At 51.4% G+C, this 18,561-nt stretch overlaps 3 protein-coding genes across 4 annotated transcripts in view; 1 reads left to right on the top strand and 2 right to left on the bottom strand.

Moving 5' to 3' along the window:
• Window positions 1-2,887, bottom strand: part of DUOX1 (dual oxidase 1) — a 34,419-nt gene extending 31,532 nt beyond the window's left edge. Inside the window, exons 1-2 of the mRNA XM_061157039.1 lie at window positions 2,769-2,887; window positions 922-1,030 (exon numbers count right to left, since the gene is read on the bottom strand). Of these exons, the coding sequence (XP_061013022.1) occupies window positions 922-979 (58 nt within the window). The 5' untranslated portion in view covers window positions 980-1,030; window positions 2,769-2,887. The remainder of the gene's footprint in view (window positions 1-921; window positions 1,031-2,768) is intronic.
• A 242-nt stretch (window positions 2,888-3,129) lies between these two features.
• Window positions 3,130-14,004, top strand: DUOXA1 (dual oxidase maturation factor 1). Its single transcript, XM_061157044.1, has 9 exons — window positions 3,130-3,369; window positions 3,619-3,800; window positions 4,184-4,380; window positions 10,042-10,216; window positions 10,535-10,592; window positions 11,546-11,680; window positions 11,930-12,143; window positions 12,407-12,624; window positions 13,299-14,004. The coding sequence occupies exons 4-9, from the start codon at window positions 10,070-10,072 to the stop codon at window positions 13,538-13,540; spliced, it is 1,014 nt and encodes a 337-aa protein (XP_061013027.1). The 5' UTR covers window positions 3,130-3,369; window positions 3,619-3,800; window positions 4,184-4,380; window positions 10,042-10,069; the 3' UTR covers window positions 13,541-14,004.
• Window positions 14,005-14,550: 546 nt separating this feature from the next.
• LOC133066214 (dual oxidase maturation factor 2-like) lies at window positions 14,551-18,455 on the bottom strand. 2 transcript variants are annotated; one of them, XM_061157046.1, is made up of 6 exons: window positions 18,001-18,455; window positions 16,791-16,848; window positions 16,371-16,505; window positions 15,905-16,118; window positions 15,315-15,397; window positions 14,551-14,923 (listed from the first exon to the last, which is right to left on the bottom strand). In XM_061157046.1, the coding sequence occupies exons 1-6, from the start codon at window positions 18,145-18,147 to the stop codon at window positions 14,730-14,732; spliced, it is 831 nt and encodes a 276-aa protein (XP_061013029.1). In that variant the 5' UTR covers window positions 18,148-18,455; the 3' UTR covers window positions 14,551-14,729. The 2 variants fall into 2 exon arrangements, with proteins under 2 accessions (XP_061013029.1, XP_061013028.1); XM_061157045.1 differs by having other exon boundaries at window positions 15,315-15,529; window positions 18,001-18,448.
• Window positions 18,456-18,561: the final 106 nt, after the last annotated feature.

Genomic DNA, 18,561 nt, shown 5'->3' with positions numbered 1-18,561 from the left:
CAGAACAAGGCCTCTTGGGTAGGGCATGGGGGAGAATGCCTCTGGGAATAAGAGGCAAGAGCTGGGGGAAAAAATGGAAAAATCCAATGCCCAGGGAAGGAGAGGACTGTCTCACCATCCTATGGCCTCCAGCCAAGACCGATCATTCCACAAACTTTCCCTGCTTTCTCTTCTTGCATCTCCTACCCCTGATGATCAGGGACTTGCTCTTTTACAACTAATTTGTGGCACCTTAAGGCCACTTTTCTCTGCAGAGACCCAGACTACAGAGAATGGCCTCAGATTCTAGTAAGAGGCTGTCCAAAGCTGAAGTAACAAGATGAAACTCTTATGGAACTTATTGGGCTGGTGTCTTTTTTTTTTGGCTGCACACCAAAACTTGCAGGATCTCAATTTCCTGACCAGGGACTGAACCCAGGCAATGACAGTGAAAGCCAGGAATCCTAACCACTAGGCCACCAGGGAACTCCCAGATCTTACTGGGTTTTGTTTTTATCATATTGTTTTAAGACACTGGTGACTTCGCTTCAGCTTTGGGTCCAACCTGAATCCAAGATTCTTTTTTTGTTTTGTGTGTGTAATCAGTCATTTCCTCTATGAGGTGTCAGGGGTCCTGACTTTATGAAGAACAAGAAAAGATAGTGGAGAGAGAAAGGGCCCCCAGATTGTAAGCAATACAATAGGAAGTACTGACACAGCAGTTGACGGCTCTCTAGTTCTGTGTGTGTGGAGGAATTTTTCATTCCATTACCATTCATCTAATCAAAAGGCTTGAAATGAGCACTCACCATGTGCAGGGTGCTGTGTTAGCTAGGAACTAGGGATACAAAGGTGAAAAATGACTCAGTTTCTGTCCTTGGAGGATCCTGGAGAATCCTGGATTCCTCTGCTCCTAGCCATGCTTCTCTAGTCTGTACTTACCCATGGGCATCCATGGTCCAACTAGGAGTGTCCATGCCAGAGCAAAGCGGAAGCTCATGATGAAAATGTTAATAGGGCTCAGGTGTTAGAATACCCTAAAATGGAAACCCTAGAGAAAAGACAAAGGATGGAGAAAATGAGCTCCAGCAGTTCAGGAGAGTCGGGGTCTCTGGAAGCCCCTCGAGATCAAGGCATGGAAGTGGGCCAAGGCCAGAGTGTATAGCAAATGGCAGGAGACTCACTCTCTCCCAGGAATCTTTCATTCATTCAACGAACACTTGATAAGCACCCACTACATGGTGGGCACTGACCTAGGCACTGGAGATTAAGTGATAAAGCAGACAGAAACCTCTGCCTTCCTGGACTTACTTTACTTTTGAAGATTAATTGGAAACCTTGCTTTTTTTTTTTTTTTTTTGTCTATGCCACACAGCACTCGGCGGAATTCTAGCTTCTTGACCAGGGATCGAACTGATGCCCCTTGCAGTGAAAGTGCAGAGTCTTAACCACTGGACCACCTGGGAAATCCTGGGAAACCTTGCTGTGACTCGTCTTCCCATAGTATGTGTTCCCTGGGCACAGTCTTGTTTGACAGCCAGAACACTGGGTTGAGGCCAGGATGCTGTGCAGCGGCCAGTCCAGTAGTGTGATCTTAGGCAGGTCACTTATCTGCTCTGGACCTTGGTTTCCTCTTCTGGCTATGAGAATATACAAGCCTAAACTGTCTACCTCCTAGCCTGGTCACCAGAATCAAATGTGAGAATGAGGTTGAATTCAAGGCAAGAAAATTGACAAGTGTTACGTAAATGTGATATAGAGAGGGTAGGCTGGAGCTTGGCTTCTCTGGGCAGACACAGAAGGGATGTAGCCACAGGTGCTCATGTGTTTGGTGCTGGCTTCCTGCTTTCTCTCTCTCTCTCTCAGGCCAGCAAATCACCCAGGAATGATGGGGAAACTGAGGCAGCAGGGGACTCAGGCTGGGACCCTTGAGAGGTGCAAGGCCTCCTAAAGGCAATCTGGAGATTAAACAAACAAACAAAAACTAGGCCCACTCATAATTCAAAAGCTCAGCATGCCACTCTCTCCACCCCCAGTGAAGGGCATTGAATAGTTAAAGCCAAAAGGCTGGCCCTGCTGAAGTGACCACAGTGCTCCTTCCCTGATCTAGGATGTCTTGTCCCTTTCCCTCAGTCACCAGTGTACCACTCAGCCAGTAAAAAAGAAAAAAAGGATGCAGTGAGCTTTCAGGCCAGGCCAGGCTACCTGAAGGGCAAAGTGGACATGCTTCATAACCACTTCTTCAGGGTGGGTAGCCACAACCATTTACTTCCCAACAACCTTGAAAGGAAAGCAGAGCCTCATGACAGGGCAGTGAAGCCCCAGGCCGTGATAGTACCAGAAGAGAACACAGGTGCCGGGTTCTTTCCCCACATGGCTGCTTTTCAGACCCAGAGTCCCAGAGACGTGAGTTCCCTGGGGTAGTGGAAAGATGAGTCAAGGCCATAGGCATTCCATTTTGGCCCCAAGGGTGGGCAAAAGGGGAAAGCCTGGACTCTAAAAGCCCCAACTTCCCTCCCCGACATGATGCAGTGGCACCAGGAGGCGCTCCAAAGACAGCCCCTATGTCCAAGCGAACTAGACCACCCAACATTCCCAGTTCCCGAAAAACCCAGTCTCCCCAAGCCGGGGAGGATAGGTCTTCACAGGCTCATTTTAGCCTCGGGTTAAGAAAGGAGGCTCAGCGGGGCCAAAGCTGGAATTCCCCTTCCCTCAGAAAAGCGTGGCGGTGTCACCGCAGTCACCTTCCCCTGAGCGCCCGTGCACGCGCGAGCCCTCCTGAGTCTGACCTGCGGCCGCGGCGTCTCTCGAGCGCTGACTGCTGCTTGGCTCCCGCCGGGCTCGCTGCTGGGCCGGCGACGCGCGCTGGGTCCGGCGCCTTCTCCCTCTCTGCGCGGGGACGCGCAGGGCTGGGGGTGAAGATGGGACTGCGCGTCCCAGTTCTAAGGCGGGGCGGGGCGGGGTGGAGTGCCAGGACCCGCCGAGGTGCTCCGAGGAGACCCGGGCGCGCAAGGGGAGACTCCACGGGCTCGCCCGGCTCAGATCGGGTAGACGTCCGGTCAGTGGCGAGGCCACGTGAGCGGAGTAAAGAGCGAGTCGGCTTCTAAAAGGTCTGCTGGGGATGGGAGAGGGCCGACGAGGGGACAGGGTGCGAAGGGACAAGGGAGACGCTGCCCAGTCCTCTCCACGCGGGCGGATGTGGGCTGTAAGACCAAGAGGACCGGTCAACGCCCGCAGAACCAGGCTAGGCGTTCGAGCAAGGCATGCGTCCTAAGACCTTTTAAGAGTCCATGGTAACATCCACCAACCGGAGTTCGTCGTGAGATCTCGGGGGTCTCACTGCCCTCGAGCCCTGTCCGCGCCCCTCTGGACCCGGGATTGCATCGCTAGGTTTGTGCTAGAACTGTCCGGGGCTGTGTGCCAGGGGCGAGGGGAAGGAGGAGTCGGAGGGCTGGCTGCGGAGTGGACCATTCTCGCGCACCCGTTCCTTTTCAGTCCCAGGCTGGGTGGGGGCGGGCGCAGCGCCGCAGACTCGGGTGCGGTCCGAGAACGTTGAGAGTTACTTGGAGCGGGGAGGGGCGAGACGGCGGGAAAGCATCCCGGACCTGGTTTGTCCGGTCATAGTCTCCTTAAATGCAGTAGGAGAAGAGTGGGGGTTGCAAGAGAGCCCCGCCAAGAGAAAGGGCGTGCGCTTTTGGTGACCGGGCGTCCGGACCTGGTTTCTTCTTTATCCCATCCCTGGGAGCGCTTCATGTGAGGTTGCACCACGAAGAGGAGAGCGGCGCCGGCTGCCAGGCACGCACTGTTTCGAAGAGGCAAAGGTAGGAAACAGCAGTCCGGGTTTAAGTGGCGGGTATACTGCTGCGGTCTGTGCGGCCCGGGTGGTTGTCGAAGAGGGCCTTGAAGTGCTGTCCCCGCTCGGGCCCCTAGAGGCGCACTTCCCACATCCGCCCAGGTTCAGATCAAGTGGGAGTTCCAAGTACTGTGAGAAACTGAGAAGAGACAAAGAACAAACAAAACAACAAGAAACTTAACTAAGGCCACGAGGTTCACAGATGTAGAATCCTTACCTCGGCTTAACTGGAGTCTAGGTAATTCGGCTGGCAAGATTCAGCACCCCTGGGCTCCTTAACCACCTCAGCCCTTTTTAAGGATTCCTGCCCCAACCCACTTTTCAGATCTTGTTCTATTTCTCCACTTAAAGGCCTTCTTTGGTGCAAAAGCACACGTACGCGTGCCCACACACCTTCTTGAAGAAAAGAGACTGGGACAGAAATTCTGGACAGGGTCCTTTAAGTCATCAAGAACTGTGAACTTTGAGTGGGGTCCCACCCAAACAGAGAAATAAACCATCCCATTCCAGCAACTGGTATCACTAGTCAGAGTACTTGACAACTCCAGGTAAGTCACCCACACTCCCTTTGTAGAGAATTGGTCATCTTTACCGGTTCCAGAAGAAGCAGGAGGCAATCAGAGAAATACTTCAGAAAGAAATCCCTGAGAGGGCACAGAACATTAAGAATGTACAGAAGAATGTTTAATGCAGAAGTCTGGAGCTTGCACTAGGCTGTATTTCTTTGAAGACTCTAGCTTTATTTCTCGGCCACCCCTAATCACACACAGAGGAACCCCACTCTATCCTGTGGTAGGTAAGGAATGGGTACTCTGTATCTGAATTGCAACTGAGCATGAGAAATACTTCAGTATTTTAAGAGGAAAGGTATGCCTTACCTCTCAGGCCAGGTGGCAAAGGAGAAAAGAACAACCCCAGAATGTGGAAATTGGCCCACCCAGTGAGAAAACACCTCAACTTAGTCACAGGGGCCTCTGATGCAGGATTTTTGTGTCTAGATGTTTATGGTACTGGGAACTCCTTCCTTTTGTCTGTATTTCTATTTATATGAACCTGTAGGTGTATATCTGACCATGTGTGCATGCATGCTCAGTCGCTCAGTCGTGTCCAACTCTTTGTGACCCAGTGGACTGTAGCCCGCCAGGCTCCTCTGTCCATGAAATTTTCCAGGCAAGAATACTGGAGTGGATTGTCATTTTCTCCTCCAGGGGATCTTCCTGACCCAGAGATGGAAACTGAGTCTCCTGTGTCTCTTGAATTGGCAGGCAGATTCTTTACCATGGAGCCACCTGGAAAGCCTGTATCTGTATCTTTCTTGTGCTTATTTATAGTTATATATATATAACTATATAACAATCTGGTATAACAATCTGGTAGTCGGCTAGGGGAGAAGTGGTGGGTTAAAGATTGACATGAGATTTTTCTAGAAAAAATTCTACTGTCAGATACTCCTTGGCAAGCCAGGAAGGAAGATGGCCCCAAGGGAAACCACAAACTTCGTAGGAAAAAGCAGGATTGTTGGGTGTGAGGACTTTTCATTTCAGTCCCACCTTTTTATGCAGGAGGCCTATTAAGTTAATGATTAAAGCCAAATTAGGATCAGGGTTATAAAAAATTAACTTTAAATTGAGTGATGTAGATTAAAGAAGACCTAATTCACTAAACTGAACCAGAAGGAACTAAACAAGGCAAGTTTTATTCACCAACTGTCTTTTTGTTTTAGTCATCTCTGATAAATATTTTGGAGAATTGGAAATAAATTAGTGTTGTTCTTCTATACTTGATCCAGAAACCCTATTGTTAGTGTTACTTTGAAGTACAATGTTAATAGGGATGAGCCATTCTTATAAAATATTTTATAACCTCCCTTATAACCTCCCTTTGAAATAAATTGGAGAAGGAAATGACAACCCACTCCAGGACTCTTGCCTGGAAAATCCCATGGATGGAGGAGCCTGGCAGGCTACAAGCCATGGGGTCGCAAAGTCTGAGAGACTTCACTTTCACTTCACTTTGAAATAAATGCAGGAATAATGCTAATACATGACCCTAATCAAAATACATTACATCATCATTTCTTTATATTGCAAATATTGGTTTTGAAATTCCAACATACAACATGTACTCTTATTTGATTACTATGTATTCAAACTTGCTTTATCTTCCTATCTTATTAACCAAGATAGTCTACATTTTATAGCATTTCCTTAAAAGTATAGTTTTCCATCAAAACTGTAACGGCTTCAGTCTAGGTGTCATAAGTTAAAAAAGTCTTAGACCAATAAATATCTGTTATAAAATATTAATAAAGTATCACCATCACATATTTTACAAAATAATTTAATCCTCAAATTCTTACTTACCTTTAGCTGGAGTTGAAATGTATGTTTCAGATTCAATTAAACATGAACATTCATGCTTTGGAGACCCGAACCTTCAGAAGAGGCTTTCTAAAAATTTTGTGAAGCACTAAAAATTGACAGCATGAGTCAAATCCATTCCTGTCCAATCTTTAGCCTCAATGTAGGTGATACTGTTGACTGAGTACAGTAGACGACAGTGAGGAAGCATAGCTCCCTCTTGTGTGTGAAACAGAAGATGCCACCTGCTGGGAGAGGGATACACTCATACATTCATTCATTCCATCCACAGACTGGTTAGCAAGTACATGCTGCATTAGTAAGTTTATCCCCTGATGCAAAGATGGAAAGACAAAGCCCTTGCCCTTTAGGAGATTAGAAGCTAATGGGTTCTAGAGGTTCAAACAGTGCAGTGTGATTACTGTGATTGTGGAGGTATGTTCAAAATGCAATCAGAACATTAAGGGTGGGAACATCTACACTGGCCTGATGACGTCAGGAAACTTCACAGAGGAGGTAACACGAGCTGAGACTTGAAAAATGAAAAAGAGTTTGCCAAGAGAGCAAGAGCATTCCAGACATAGGAAATAGCATATACAAAGGCATGAAGGCTTGAAAGAGCATGTCAGATTCAGGGAGATGCCAGTAGTTTAGAATGGCTAGAGATTAGGCTGCACAAAAGATGGAGATGGAAGTATAGGTGGGACTGGACCACAAAGGACTTTGCATATGATGGTGAGAAGATTAGATTTAACGCAGAGCAAAGAAATAAAATGATTATATTTGCTTGTTAGAAAAACTGTCCTGGCACCAGGCCAGATAGGATGAGGCGGAATTAGGGCAGAGGCAGTAGTAGGGAAGGAAATAACATGGATGGTTTCAAGAAATAGTTAAGAGGTAAAATGATCCAGGTCTCTGGCTTATTTGATTGATGAGATGGTGATGCCACTGAAAAGACAAAGAGAACAGAATAAAAAGCAGAGTGGAGACACTGAATTCAGTTTGGGACCTGTTAAATCTGAGGCATCCATGGAACAGCCAAGTGAAAACATCCACAGGGTAGCTGGCCCTTTTGTGTTTAGAGCCCAAGTAGGAAGTCTGTGTGGAGACAGATCTGAGAAGCATCGGCCATGAAGGGATGAACTTGCCTAGAAAATCATGAAGAGTTACTAGAAGAAGAGAGCCAAGGCAGAATCCTGGGGAGCATGACTGTTTAAGAGGGGAGAAAGAGCTAGCAAAGGGGCCACGAAAGGGATGGCCAGAGGCAGGAGACCTAGGAGAACGTGGTGTCGTGGAGGCCCAGGGAGGAAGTCAGAAGAAAGAGAAATTACCACAAGAAGGGCAAGAAGGATGAAAAGTGAGTTTCCCTTTAAATTTAGCACTTGGTGACCTAATGGGGAAGGATTTCCAGGTGGCTCCGTGGTAAAGAATACACCTGCCAGTGGAGGAGACACAGAAGACTCAGGTTCAATCCCTGGGTAGGGAAGATCCCCTGGAGAAGGGAATGACAACCTGCTTCAGTATTCAGTATTTCCTGACTAAGAAATTCCATGGGCAGAGGAGCCTGGTGGGCTACAGTCCATGGGGTCACAAAGAGTCAGGCATGACTGAGTGTCTGAGCTCTGAGCACACATGCACACAACCTAATGGAGAAGCTGGGGTTATAGAGAAGCCAGATCCACTGGACTGAGGAGATAAGGCAGTGGACACACACAGAGACTGTTCTTCCCAAAAGCCTGGCTGTGAAAGGGAGAACATGGGACTAGGTAGTAGCTGGAAGGGACCCAAAAGTTCAACAGAAAGAGATCCTTCTCTTTGTGTTCTTAAAAATGGGAGAAATTAAAGAATGTTCTTGAGAGAAAGAGCTGGCAGAGAAAGAGGAGCTGCAAAATCACCAAGAGAATGGGGGATAACTGATGAGATAGGTGGTGGTGAAGGTGGGCAGGATTGGGGTCAGAGCCTAAGAAGAAAAGATTCCATTCCTCTGGAATGGGAGAGTTGAAGAGTTCAGAGAAAAAGCAAAACTTCATGTTAAAACTGAGGCAGAGGTTATTCGACTTGCCCCAAAGAGAGGACTGAATGTTAAATTATCTCTTTGCCTGATACCATGCTTCCTCCCATAGATAGCACCAGGAGGTGACCAGCCTAGAAGGAGAGGGAGAGTCTGGGAGCCACAAAATTTAGAACTAGAATGGGTCATGGAGATCACCATAACCAATTGCAGATGAGGAAGCTAAGAAACAGAGGAGGTTTTCATTTGCCTGTCTAGTTATAAAATCAGTCAGTAAAGAATTGGAACTAGACCCAGAACTGATTCCAGCCCAGGGTTCCCTGTAAGGATTGTCGAAAGAGACAAACAGGGAGTAATGAAATACACCCCCTCCTTCCCAATCTACTAGCTTCTATTTATTAGTATTATTCTGTTCCAGGTACTATTCTTAACACTTTATAGACACAATCTAGTTTCATATTCACAATGACCCTATGAAGTTAACATTATCATCATCCCAGTTTTTAAAATAATACCAAGTCCCTGTTGAGGTCAAGTAACTTGCAAGAGGCAAAGGCAGAATTCAAACACAGAGCTTCTAAACTCCTAAACTTATCCTTCCATTGCATAACTTAACAAGACACTGCCTGGTCAAACTACAAATTATGGAGCCTCCTGGGTACCAAGGCCCCAGTACAAATCATACACAGGGAAATGAGCTGGGTTCCTTGATCATAAGATGCATTTTTTTTTCCCACGTGTTGACATGTCTGAAATTCAGATGTGTCTTACCAACAATGGCTGTCATAGTTTATTTGTTTGTTTGTTTGCTGCACTGCACAGCATATAGGATCTTAGTTCCCTGACCAGGGATCGAACCTGTGCCCCCTGCAATGCAAGCACAGAGTCTTAACCACTGAATCACCAGGGATGTCTTGGCTGTCATGGCTTAATTGGCAGTGCTTTTTTTCTCTTTCTTTCTTTGTGATACATAAAATAACAGCATCCATTCCATCTGGATTTCACAAGACACAGTTGATTCAGGTACCATTTTCCCAGTATTTTGTCTGCAAACGGACAAACTAGAGCCAAATAGCTCTGAGACCAGGGAACAGACAGAAAAGAGCTAAGCCAGGGCTTGAGCCGAAAGGAAGTCTGGGAATTTAAATCAAGGAGGAGAGCCGCTGATGATGTGTGGGTGGAAGGGCGTGTGGTCCTGGCACTGTGCCTAGTGGAGGGTGGGCTCCTTCAGTGCTCACCGAGGCACACTAGTTCAGCTCGGCTGTTCTCCAGTTACCAGTGCAGGAGCCAGGGTGCTCGAGAGAGCTGCTCAGACCAGAGGGCCAGGCCAGGTCTGGGAATCGGCCCGCTGGTGATGTAGCTGAATTACATACACTTAGCAGAGCGCTCTGGCCTTTGTTCCTTTGGGGACTGAGGAGGAAAGCCAACCTTTTTGTAATCTGTACCATCTTTCAGCCTTATGCCTTACCTTGACGGTAAATACAGCTCTTTTTATGTTCTGTGATCTGTCTGCTTGTGCTGGAGGCCTGAGGGAGATAAAAGAGAATTATATTTCTTAAGACAGTCCCAGAGGAAGCAGCGAAGCCTTGAGGGTAGCAGTGGCACTGATTTAGGGGACCTGGGGATTAGGAAGGGAGCATGGGGTGACAGAGACTGATTGCCGAGACCTTTATTCTCTCACAGCTAAGGATGGCTGAGGGATAGTGGAATGGCGGTAACCGTGGCGTCTGGTGAGCGCCAGAGAAGAGGGATCTGGTGTACTGTCTGCTGAATCTTCAGCACCAGGAGCAGTGCCTGGCTCAGACAGGGCACTCAGTGAACACCTATCGTTGTTGTAGAGCCTCCGCCTCCCCCGAACAACCCAAAATGGCTGCTTTTGGATACACATTCCCCTTCTACGCTGGGCCCAAGCCGACCTTCCCAACGGACACCACATTGGCCGTCATCGTCGCCATCTTTCTGACTTCACTGGCCACCTTCATCATCATCCTGCCAGGCATTCGGGGCAAGATGGTGAGAAACAAAACAAACCCTGCAGACCCCAGCCCCAGAGAGACCTTGACCTTGAAAGGAGGGGTCCAGACTCCCCGGTTACAATCAGATTCAGGAGAGTCTAGTCCTGAGAAAACATCAGCCACCCTCCCAGCAGAGAGCTCCCCACTCCCTGACAGATAGTTACTGAGTGCCTGTTCTGGGCCAGGCACTTTGATCTCAGTTGACTGAGTGACCTCAGCTTTAGAGCAAGCACCCTCCCCAAGTCTGGAAAGAGAAGGGGTGGATTTGGAAGGAGGGTGCGGCATCGTGAGCCACCACTCCCTCCCGGTGACACAGAGGCTGTTCTGGATGCTGCGGGTAGTGACCAGCTTATTCATTGGAGCTGTGATCCTCGGTGAGTGTGAAGGGCAGCTGACTTGGGCGGCTCCTCCATCCTGTCTCTCCCATTGGGGTGTCCCCACAGCAGCCTTTGCTTCAGGGTGGACTTCTAGACCTCCCTGCCCACATCTCCCTCACCCTGAACTTATTCCCTCATGTCTATCCTTTCCCTGAGAGGTGCAAGCCTCCTGCATGTGTCTCTCCAACCTTCTGAACATTTTTATTCAGCGGAAAGCAGGTCAAATGAATGCCTGTGGGGAGAGGGTCTCTGGAGGCTGGAGGGAAAGAATGGTGGAGGGCTGCTTGCTTCACTTTGGGGATTAGGCAACAGGAAACATAGAAAATATCTGTGTTGAAGCTCCCTGTGTTTGCCCAGAACTGTTTATTATGTTAGTGTTTCCTCCCCCAGCTGCTTGAGTAGCTCTTCCTAAATGGGGGGAAGTGAGGGGAGGGGTAAGAGGAGTATAACCAGAGGAGGGAGATATTGGATTCTGATCCTTTTATTAATTTTTAAAATTTTTTATTTTGGGCTGTGCTGGATCTTCATTGCTGCACGGACTTTTTCTTTAGTTGCGGTGAGCAGGGGCTACTCTCTAGTTGCAGTGCATGGGCTTCTTATTGCAGTGGCTTCTCTTGTTGCGGAGCACAGGCTCAGTAGTTGTGGCGCATGGGCTTAGTTACTCTGAGGCACGTGGGATCTTCCTGGACCAGGGATTGAACTTGTATCTCCTGCATTGGTAGGCAGCTTCTTTACCACTGTGCCACCAGAGAAATCCCACCCCACCCCCATTTATTCATGTCATACATGTTGCTGGCAAACTTACTATGAGCCAGGCCTTACCCTGGTTAATGGATACACAATTATGAGCAAAACAGACATGGTCAGTCCCCTTGGTGCTTTCCCCCTGGCTCTAACCCAGCAATGCCCAGGTCTCCCTGAGTTCTTATATATCCAACTCCCCAACCCAGCCGTGAATTTCAGTTCTGAGTGGTCTGTGGGCCAGGTGAGCACCAACACGTCCTACAAGGCCTTCAGTTCCCGGTGGATCAGCGCCAACGTTGGGCTGCAGATTGGGCTGGGAGGCGTCAACATCACACTCACAGGTGAGGGAGGGCTTTTATCTGTGAGGGAGGGCAAGGCATGGTTCTGTATCTTTGGGAGCTATGCTCAGAGTGGTCTGAAGAGCGATAGTATGTCGGGTGGTAGGAAGGGAAATTCTCAGGCCTTGGAAACAGCCTTCTCTCACTGGAGACCAGAGCCTGGCCCTCTGTCCAGCATGATAAGCTGCTTCCCAGGTACATCTCCACTCTGGCCCTTGGGTCCCTGCTGAGCATAGATGCCCTCTTCCCCAGGGACCCCAGTGCAGCAGCTGAACGAGACCATTGATTACAACGAGGAGTTCACCTGGAGCCTGGGGGAGAACTACGCTGAGGAGTATGCCAGTGCACTGGAGAAGGGGCTGCCAGACCCCCTGCTCTACCTGGCCGAGAAGTTCACCCCACACAGCCCCTGTGGCCTGCATGGCCAGTACCGCCTGGCGGGACACTACACCTCGGCTATGCTGTGGTGAGCGTGGCCAGAGGCCCTGCTGGCCTAGACTCAGGAATGGGGCTTCCACCCATCTCTCCTCCGCTCACGTGGAGATCCCTAGTGAGACAGTCTGATGCCAGTGACCACAGTACTTGGTTGGGAAGCCCACAGGCAGGAATCCCCACTTCACCTCTTTGGGGTATCCTTGGGTCCCCGAGCCTCCACCTCAGCCCCTCCAGGTAGAAGTTTGCCCCAAATGAGGCAGAGGTACCAGCCTTCACCAGGTGCTGGCTCTCCAGGGTGGCATTCCTCTGCTGGCTGCTGGCCAATGTGATGCTGTCCATGCCTGTGCTGGTCTACGGTGGCCACATGCTGCTGGCCACGGGCCTTTTCCAGCTGTTGGGACTGCTCTTCTTCTCCACGGCCACATCCCTCACCCCGCCCTGTCCCCTGCGCCTGGGTGCCGCCACGCTGCATACTCACCGTGGGCCTGCCTACTGGATCACGTTGACCACAGGTGAGGCCCAGCCTTGGGACAGGCAGTGGGGGACTCAGGGCCAGGGCCCAGAAGATCCATGGGGTTGAGGGTCTGTCTCTGGGGACGAAGGATGCCTTTCCCCTCTTTAGAGCCCCCTCCCCTAAGATTCCTTATCCCCAGGCTTCCCTTCCTTGTATTTGTATGTATCTGTCTTTGTCATATCCCTTATCCCCTAACTCTCTCTCCACCCAGCTCTTCCCTAAATCTTCTGACCTCATGACCCCTCCCTCTTCCCCAAAACACTTTTCCCTGTGTCCCCATTCCTAGAACACTCCTCTGTCCCTGGCTCAGAGAGTCTTCAATTGCCCCGCAGTTTTCTTCTCTTCTCCTGTCCTACTGTGTCTGCCCCCTTAAGCCATTTCCTATGCCTCCTCCTGTGTGTCCTGCCCTCCTCCCAGTGCTGCTTGGTTTTCAGAGTTTTCTCTCTCTACCCTGGGATGTAACTGAAGGAACACTGGGTTGAGAGTCCAAAAACTCAGGACAACAGACCCATAACAGCCATATGATCTGATACTGACCATCTTGTGGAGCACAAGTGGCCCTGAAGCAGAGACACTAGGCCTCCCTCAGGAGGGGCCTAATGCTCTTAGGAAAAGATGTCCTTGGGAGCATGTTCCTGTCACTGAGTGGGATACCTGTTGCTTCATCACCAGGACTGCTGTGTGTGCTGCTGGGTCTGGCCATGGTGGTGGCTCACAGGATGCAGCCCCACAGGCTGAAGGCTTTCTTCAGCCAGAGTGTGGGGGAGGACCCTGTGCTGGAGTTGGATCCCGAGGAAGGGGGACTCCTGAGCCCTCGCTACCGGTCCATCACTGAGAGTCCCGAGCCCCAGGACATCCCTCTGTCAGAGGCTTCCTCCGAGGCCCCCTGCGAGGAGCCCGAGTGTGCACTGTAACCGGAACCGTTCCTTTACCTGGTGGCACCTGGGCTTCCAACATGGCTCCAGACTTTTCTGGAACCGCCCCCCCCAAAACCACCAGAACTGCCAACAGGCTGGGTTGTATCAGTTCCCGGCCCCAATCTGAAAGTGGAATAGGGAAAGAAGCTCTATCTATTGATGTAAAAGTGGAACAAAACATAAAGCCCTAAGGCAGACATCGAGGCTGCCCATAAACCAGATCAAGCAGAGATTACCTGTTTCTGCCCAGCAACCCTGCTCTCCCCTGGTACTTTGCCTCAAAGTGGCATTTACTGAGACCCAGCTTCACCCACATAACGACATATGTGTGTGCGGGGTTACAATGTGATTCTCCTATGGTCCCTCTTATCCTTCCGCATGTCTTTGATTTCCTTTTTCCTGGGTCCCTTTTGTTCTTCTTTTACTGCCCCAGCTGGTGTGATTTCACTAATACAATGAAAGTACTGCAAGAGAGAAGAGACCAAACTTCTTGTCTTAGATCTAATATTAACTGAGTGTGCTGCATTCTCTCTGAGCCTCTGTTCTAAATTTGCCAAATAAGATTGTAGGATTTGTCAAGGACCTTAAAACATTCCCAGGGTTTACATCTTTATGCCTTGCTGACATAGCTTGGCCCTCAGACACCACTCCTTTGATGAATAAATAAAGTAGTGAATAAACTCCAAAATAATATTTCTTCGGAGCCCACTTAGCAGAGAGGGGTCCCAGGGGGCCAGTGGCAAGAGTGGGGAGCTGGGAAGACCTGTCTGGTCACTGCTACCATCCCCTTGGGGCAGCTCAGGAGGATGCTGGCTTTGGTTGGTTCTTCCCTGGACTCACTAGAGGGCACCCTCTCCCGGATTACTCTGCATTTTTCAGACAGACAGAACCCAGCGTGAGTGGCAATGCAGAGAAAGAGTGTACTAGACTACCTCCAACCTAGGGAAGTCTGGTATGCCCGGAAAGCCTTGAAAAGCCGGGGAAGATAATGAAGGAAAGTTTCTAGAAAACAAAAACAGAAAGAATTTATTTCCAGCTCACCCTGGGAGATTCTTTCCCCGAAGCGGGGGTCACATCTGAGGCCACCGGCCTCTCCCACCGCGCTCCCGGAGCTACTCCGCTCGGCGGGCACCGCACCCCGGCCTGCGCGGACCAAGGCAGAGTAGGAGTCCGACGTTGAGTACTTTCACAGGTTAGTACTGATGGTTAAGTCCGAGGCCCTGAACTGCTTATGCAGTGGGTTGCTGAGGATGAGAGGCGAGCTCCCCTTCGTCGGACTTTCGAGGTCCTTGACGCTTCCTTCCAAGAAGAGGCGAAGAGCGCTGGGCCGAGCGTAGTGCAGACTCAACACAGCGGCTCCGAGGAGAAGGCACAGGACGCCTGCGACAGCACAGTCAGGGCGGGGTTGGGGGTGGGTAAAGGGGGCTGTAAGGGCTTCAGAGCCCGGCCTCGCCATCTCCACCTATGAGAGATATCTTCATTTCCTCCCCAGACACACGCGCGCGCGCGCGCGCGCGCGCAGAAAGATCTCTAGTATGGAATACATGATACGCGGGTTCGCATGCTCAGTGGGGTAAGATACTGAAGGAACCCTTCCGAACTCGGTCCCCCTCATCTGCAAAATAGGTGTAACAGTGCCAGCGTCTACGAACTATTGAGCGGGACAGATCAGATAATTTATGTGAACTCACTATGCAAACTGGAAAGCGCACACTGGTATAAATCCCGTCCCCGCTCCCAGTCACCGGGGGCGTGTTCCCTCGGTCCTCACCAGTGGCCAGCGTGATCCAAAAGGCTGCGCCATAGTGAGTGGTGAGCTCGGAGGAGCCGAGGCGGAGCTGGCAGAGAGGCACGCTGGAGATAGAGGCGAAAGCGAACACCGAGAAGAGCGCGAAGGCGCCGGTGATTAGGAGAGCCAGGCCTCCGTAGTGCGGAACCGGCATGGAGAGCAGCATGTTGGAGAGGAGCCAGAAGCAGAAGGCCACCCTGCGGGGAGGGGGCGGCGGCGCTGTGAGCCGAGTCCCCCAGCACACCCAGCTTCCCGCGGGCTCGCTGGCTCTGCATCCCAACCCAGAACCAAAGTCGGGGGCTGGGATGGCAGAGGCGCAGGGAAATACCGGAGGAGGGTAGCCGACGCCCAGCCGTTTCTGGTTCTCTTCGGATTCCCGTGGCCGGTACCGACCTCGTAACCATCTGCCCCCGAGGCTGCGATTCTCACCCCAAGCGCGTCGGGCTGCAGCGGGAACTCACATCCTCCGGCTCACGCGCCTCCACCTCACCCCCACCCCCGCCACATACACACACACACAAACGCGTGCGCGAGAAATCGAGCGCGCGCAAGTACGCAGAGTGGCTTCTCACCATAGAGTGGCCGAGGCGTAGTGTCCCGCCAGACGGTATTGGCGGTAAACGCCGCAGGGGCTGCTCGGAGTGAACTTCTCCGCCAGGTAAAGAACTGGGTACGGCAGCCCCTTCTCCAGGGCCTCCGCGTACGCCCCGGCATAGTTTTGGCCCACCCGCCAGATGAACTGCTCGTTGTAGTCGATGGTCTCGTTCAGCTGCTGCACTGGGGTCCCTGCGGATGGCGGCGAGGTCACCGGGCTGCGTACAGCTAGGACCCGGAGACTAAGCGGATTCAGTTGGGAAAGTGAGACTCCGAGAGAGAGAAATGGGTTTGGCAGCGGTTGAGGAAAACACGAATCAACGAGAGCCAGAAGCTATTTGAACTTGTGGGATCTGTCCTCACAGGTCCCCCAGCGGGTGGGACCCCTCCCCCACCCATAGTGTTTGCCAACCCCAGGAGCTCACGTAGCCGCAGCCTCCTCACCTGTGAGTGTGATATTAACGCCCTCCAGGCCCACATGCAGACCGACGTGGGCTCGGACGCGTTCCACACTGAAGGCCTTGTAGGATGTTTTGGTGCTAACGCTGCCGACCGACCATTCTGCGCTGAAGTGCGCCGCTGTGGGGAGACGCACGCGGTAGGGGCGGGGAAAGGTCAGGGAGAAGATTGGGGACGTGCAATTGGGAGAGTGGTGATGGGAGGTGGGAAATAGTGCACAGAGTTGGGGGGGGGGGCGCGTCTAGAGCCCAATCCATATACGCGGTAAGGGTGGAAGCGAGGGCACTAGAAAGAGAATGGGAAGGAATGGGAACCCAACCCAAGTTCTCCACTTGCCCAAGGGTCCTCTGGCCACCCCCTTCCTCACCCCAGGTCCTCTCCCCATCCACTGCATGACACACTCACCCACAATTTCTGCTCCTATGAACAGGCTGAGAAGAACTCTCACCAACCAGAACCACCGCTGCAGGAACACACACTAGGTCAGGTCTGGGTAGTGCCTGACCAGATTCCCGCAGACCTCCCTTGACCCCACGCTGCCCTGGCCCCTAGTGCCTCTGCAACTTCCCTCTCTTGCCCACCTTTCCCAGTTACATTCTTGACCTTTAAAGGCTGAAGTCAAGTCATGCAAGTCCCTCTGAACCACTGACATGTCTGATGTTTTCTGGCTGCATGTTTCTACCTCCCTAGCTCCATTTCCCAGTCCACCCTGCCGCTGGGCTGTCTCTACTTTATGCTTTCCCACCACCCCCACAACCTTTCTTCTCTGGCTGTCTGGTTCCTACTCCTGGTGCTGTCTCCTGCTCGGCTCACTGCCATGGTGAGGCTCAATGAGTCCAGAAGTGCTAGGCAGGCAGGGGTCACCTCCCTCAGGAGAGGGAGGCCTCAGGGTCTGGTCACCAGGTGAAGGAGGTGGGACACTACATCTCAGATATTACTAGGTGTGCCAGTTTTCCAGAAAACCAACACAAGACCTGGGGAGGCTTGAGAAACAGACAACTTAGGTTCTGGGAGAGGGGGAAATCTAAGAAAAAGTGCCCAGTTTACCACAACTTTGAAGAAATTGCTGTGCAGAAGTCTTTAGGTTGGGGGCACATGACAACCAAGAGCAGAGGTGAAACACAGCAGTCTGAGATGCTGTTTTCTGTCCTCTTAGATGGTCATCACCCGGAGGTCAGGATGGGGGTGGAAAGGGAGTGGAGGTGCGGCCTGGGGACAGGAGGAGGTCCCTGCAGCAGGTGAAGCCTTGGACTGACCCCAGGATTACCAGACTGGACACCCACTCTCTGCAGCAGCCTCCTGAATGTTCCACCTGGGGGTCCTCTCTGAATGTCCAGCAGAGGCTCTCTCCCTATTCTTGGGAAGGGGTGCGTACTGGACCAGACTACTGGTGTGCTCCCCCTGGTGTTTTGGTTCAGTGAACAGTAGTTCAGTTGAACTACTGGTGTTCCTTTGGTTCAGTGTGCTTGTTTGGTTCAGTGTGCTTCAGTCTGACTTTTCATGAAAGACCCTGCCGCCCTCCTACCTGTCCTGGGTTCTCCAGAGACAAGGTGTCTATGACGCCCTCCATCCCCCCCCGCCCCACCGCAGACCAGAGCTTCTACTACCCCCTTACCGAGTGGCCACGAATCCCGGGTAAGATGAGCAAGAAGCTGGCGGCCAAGACCAAGAAAACGAGAATGACGATGAGTAGCGGGATGCTCAGGCCGGCGGCATGCCGGGGCTGAGGGTAGAAGGGCAGCACACCATCCCACAGAGTCATGCTGCAGCCCGGCTGAGCTGGGTGTGTTCCAGCGGGGAGAGCGATCACTGGCCTCCGAGTCCAGGTCCCACTTCGCTTTACTCTGTCCCCTGCGTGCTAGCACTGGACCCAATGGACAAGTCAAGTCTGAGCGTCTCGGCTCACCTTTAAGGAAGCCAGCAGCTAACTGCCCTCAGGCGTTCTGGATTGGCTGAGACCGAGTTAGGTAAGTGGGAGAGCGGGCTCTGAGGGTTCGCTCTGCATTTGGAAGTCGTATGGGACCTGAAACCCCTTTTATAGCAGCGTGGGCCGCGCTGAGAGCGGTCGGGACTTTGCAGCTGAGTCCCGGAGGGAAAAGATCATGCAAATAAGAGGCGGAGGTTAATTATGCAAATAAGAGGAGCCCCACCCGCCTAGCAAGAGGGAGCCGCCCGG

Source organism: Dama dama, chromosome 12 (assembly GCF_033118175.1).
Source record: "Dama dama isolate Ldn47 chromosome 12, ASM3311817v1, whole genome shotgun sequence".
NCBI classification, from domain to species: domain Eukaryota; kingdom Metazoa; phylum Chordata; class Mammalia; order Artiodactyla; family Cervidae; genus Dama; species Dama dama.
This window is presented reverse-complemented; position numbering and strand designations above follow the sequence as displayed.

Coding starts and splice junctions, on each gene's coding strand:
- DUOXA1 (XM_061157044.1), top strand. CDS start 10,070: ATGGCTGCTTTTGGATACACATTCCCCTTCTACGCTGGGCCCAAGCCG. Junction 11,681..11,929: donor CGTCAACATCACACTCACAG/GTGAGGGAGGGC, acceptor CCTCTTCCCCAG/GGACCCCAGTGCAGCAGCTG. Junction 12,625..13,298: donor CTGGATCACGTTGACCACAG/GTGAGGCCCAGC, acceptor CTTCATCACCAG/GACTGCTGTGTGTGCTGCTG.
- LOC133066214 (XM_061157045.1), bottom strand. CDS start 18,147: ATGACTCTGTGGGATGGTGTGCTGCCCTTCTACCCTCAGCCCCGGCAT. Junction 16,506..16,790: donor CATAGGAGCAGAAATTGTGG/GTGAGTGTGTCA, acceptor GTCTCCCCACAG/CGGCGCACTTCAGCGCAGAA. Junction 15,530..15,904: donor TACGCCTCGGCCACTCTATG/GTGAGAAGCCAC, acceptor CCCTCCCCGCAG/GGTGGCCTTCTGCTTCTGGC.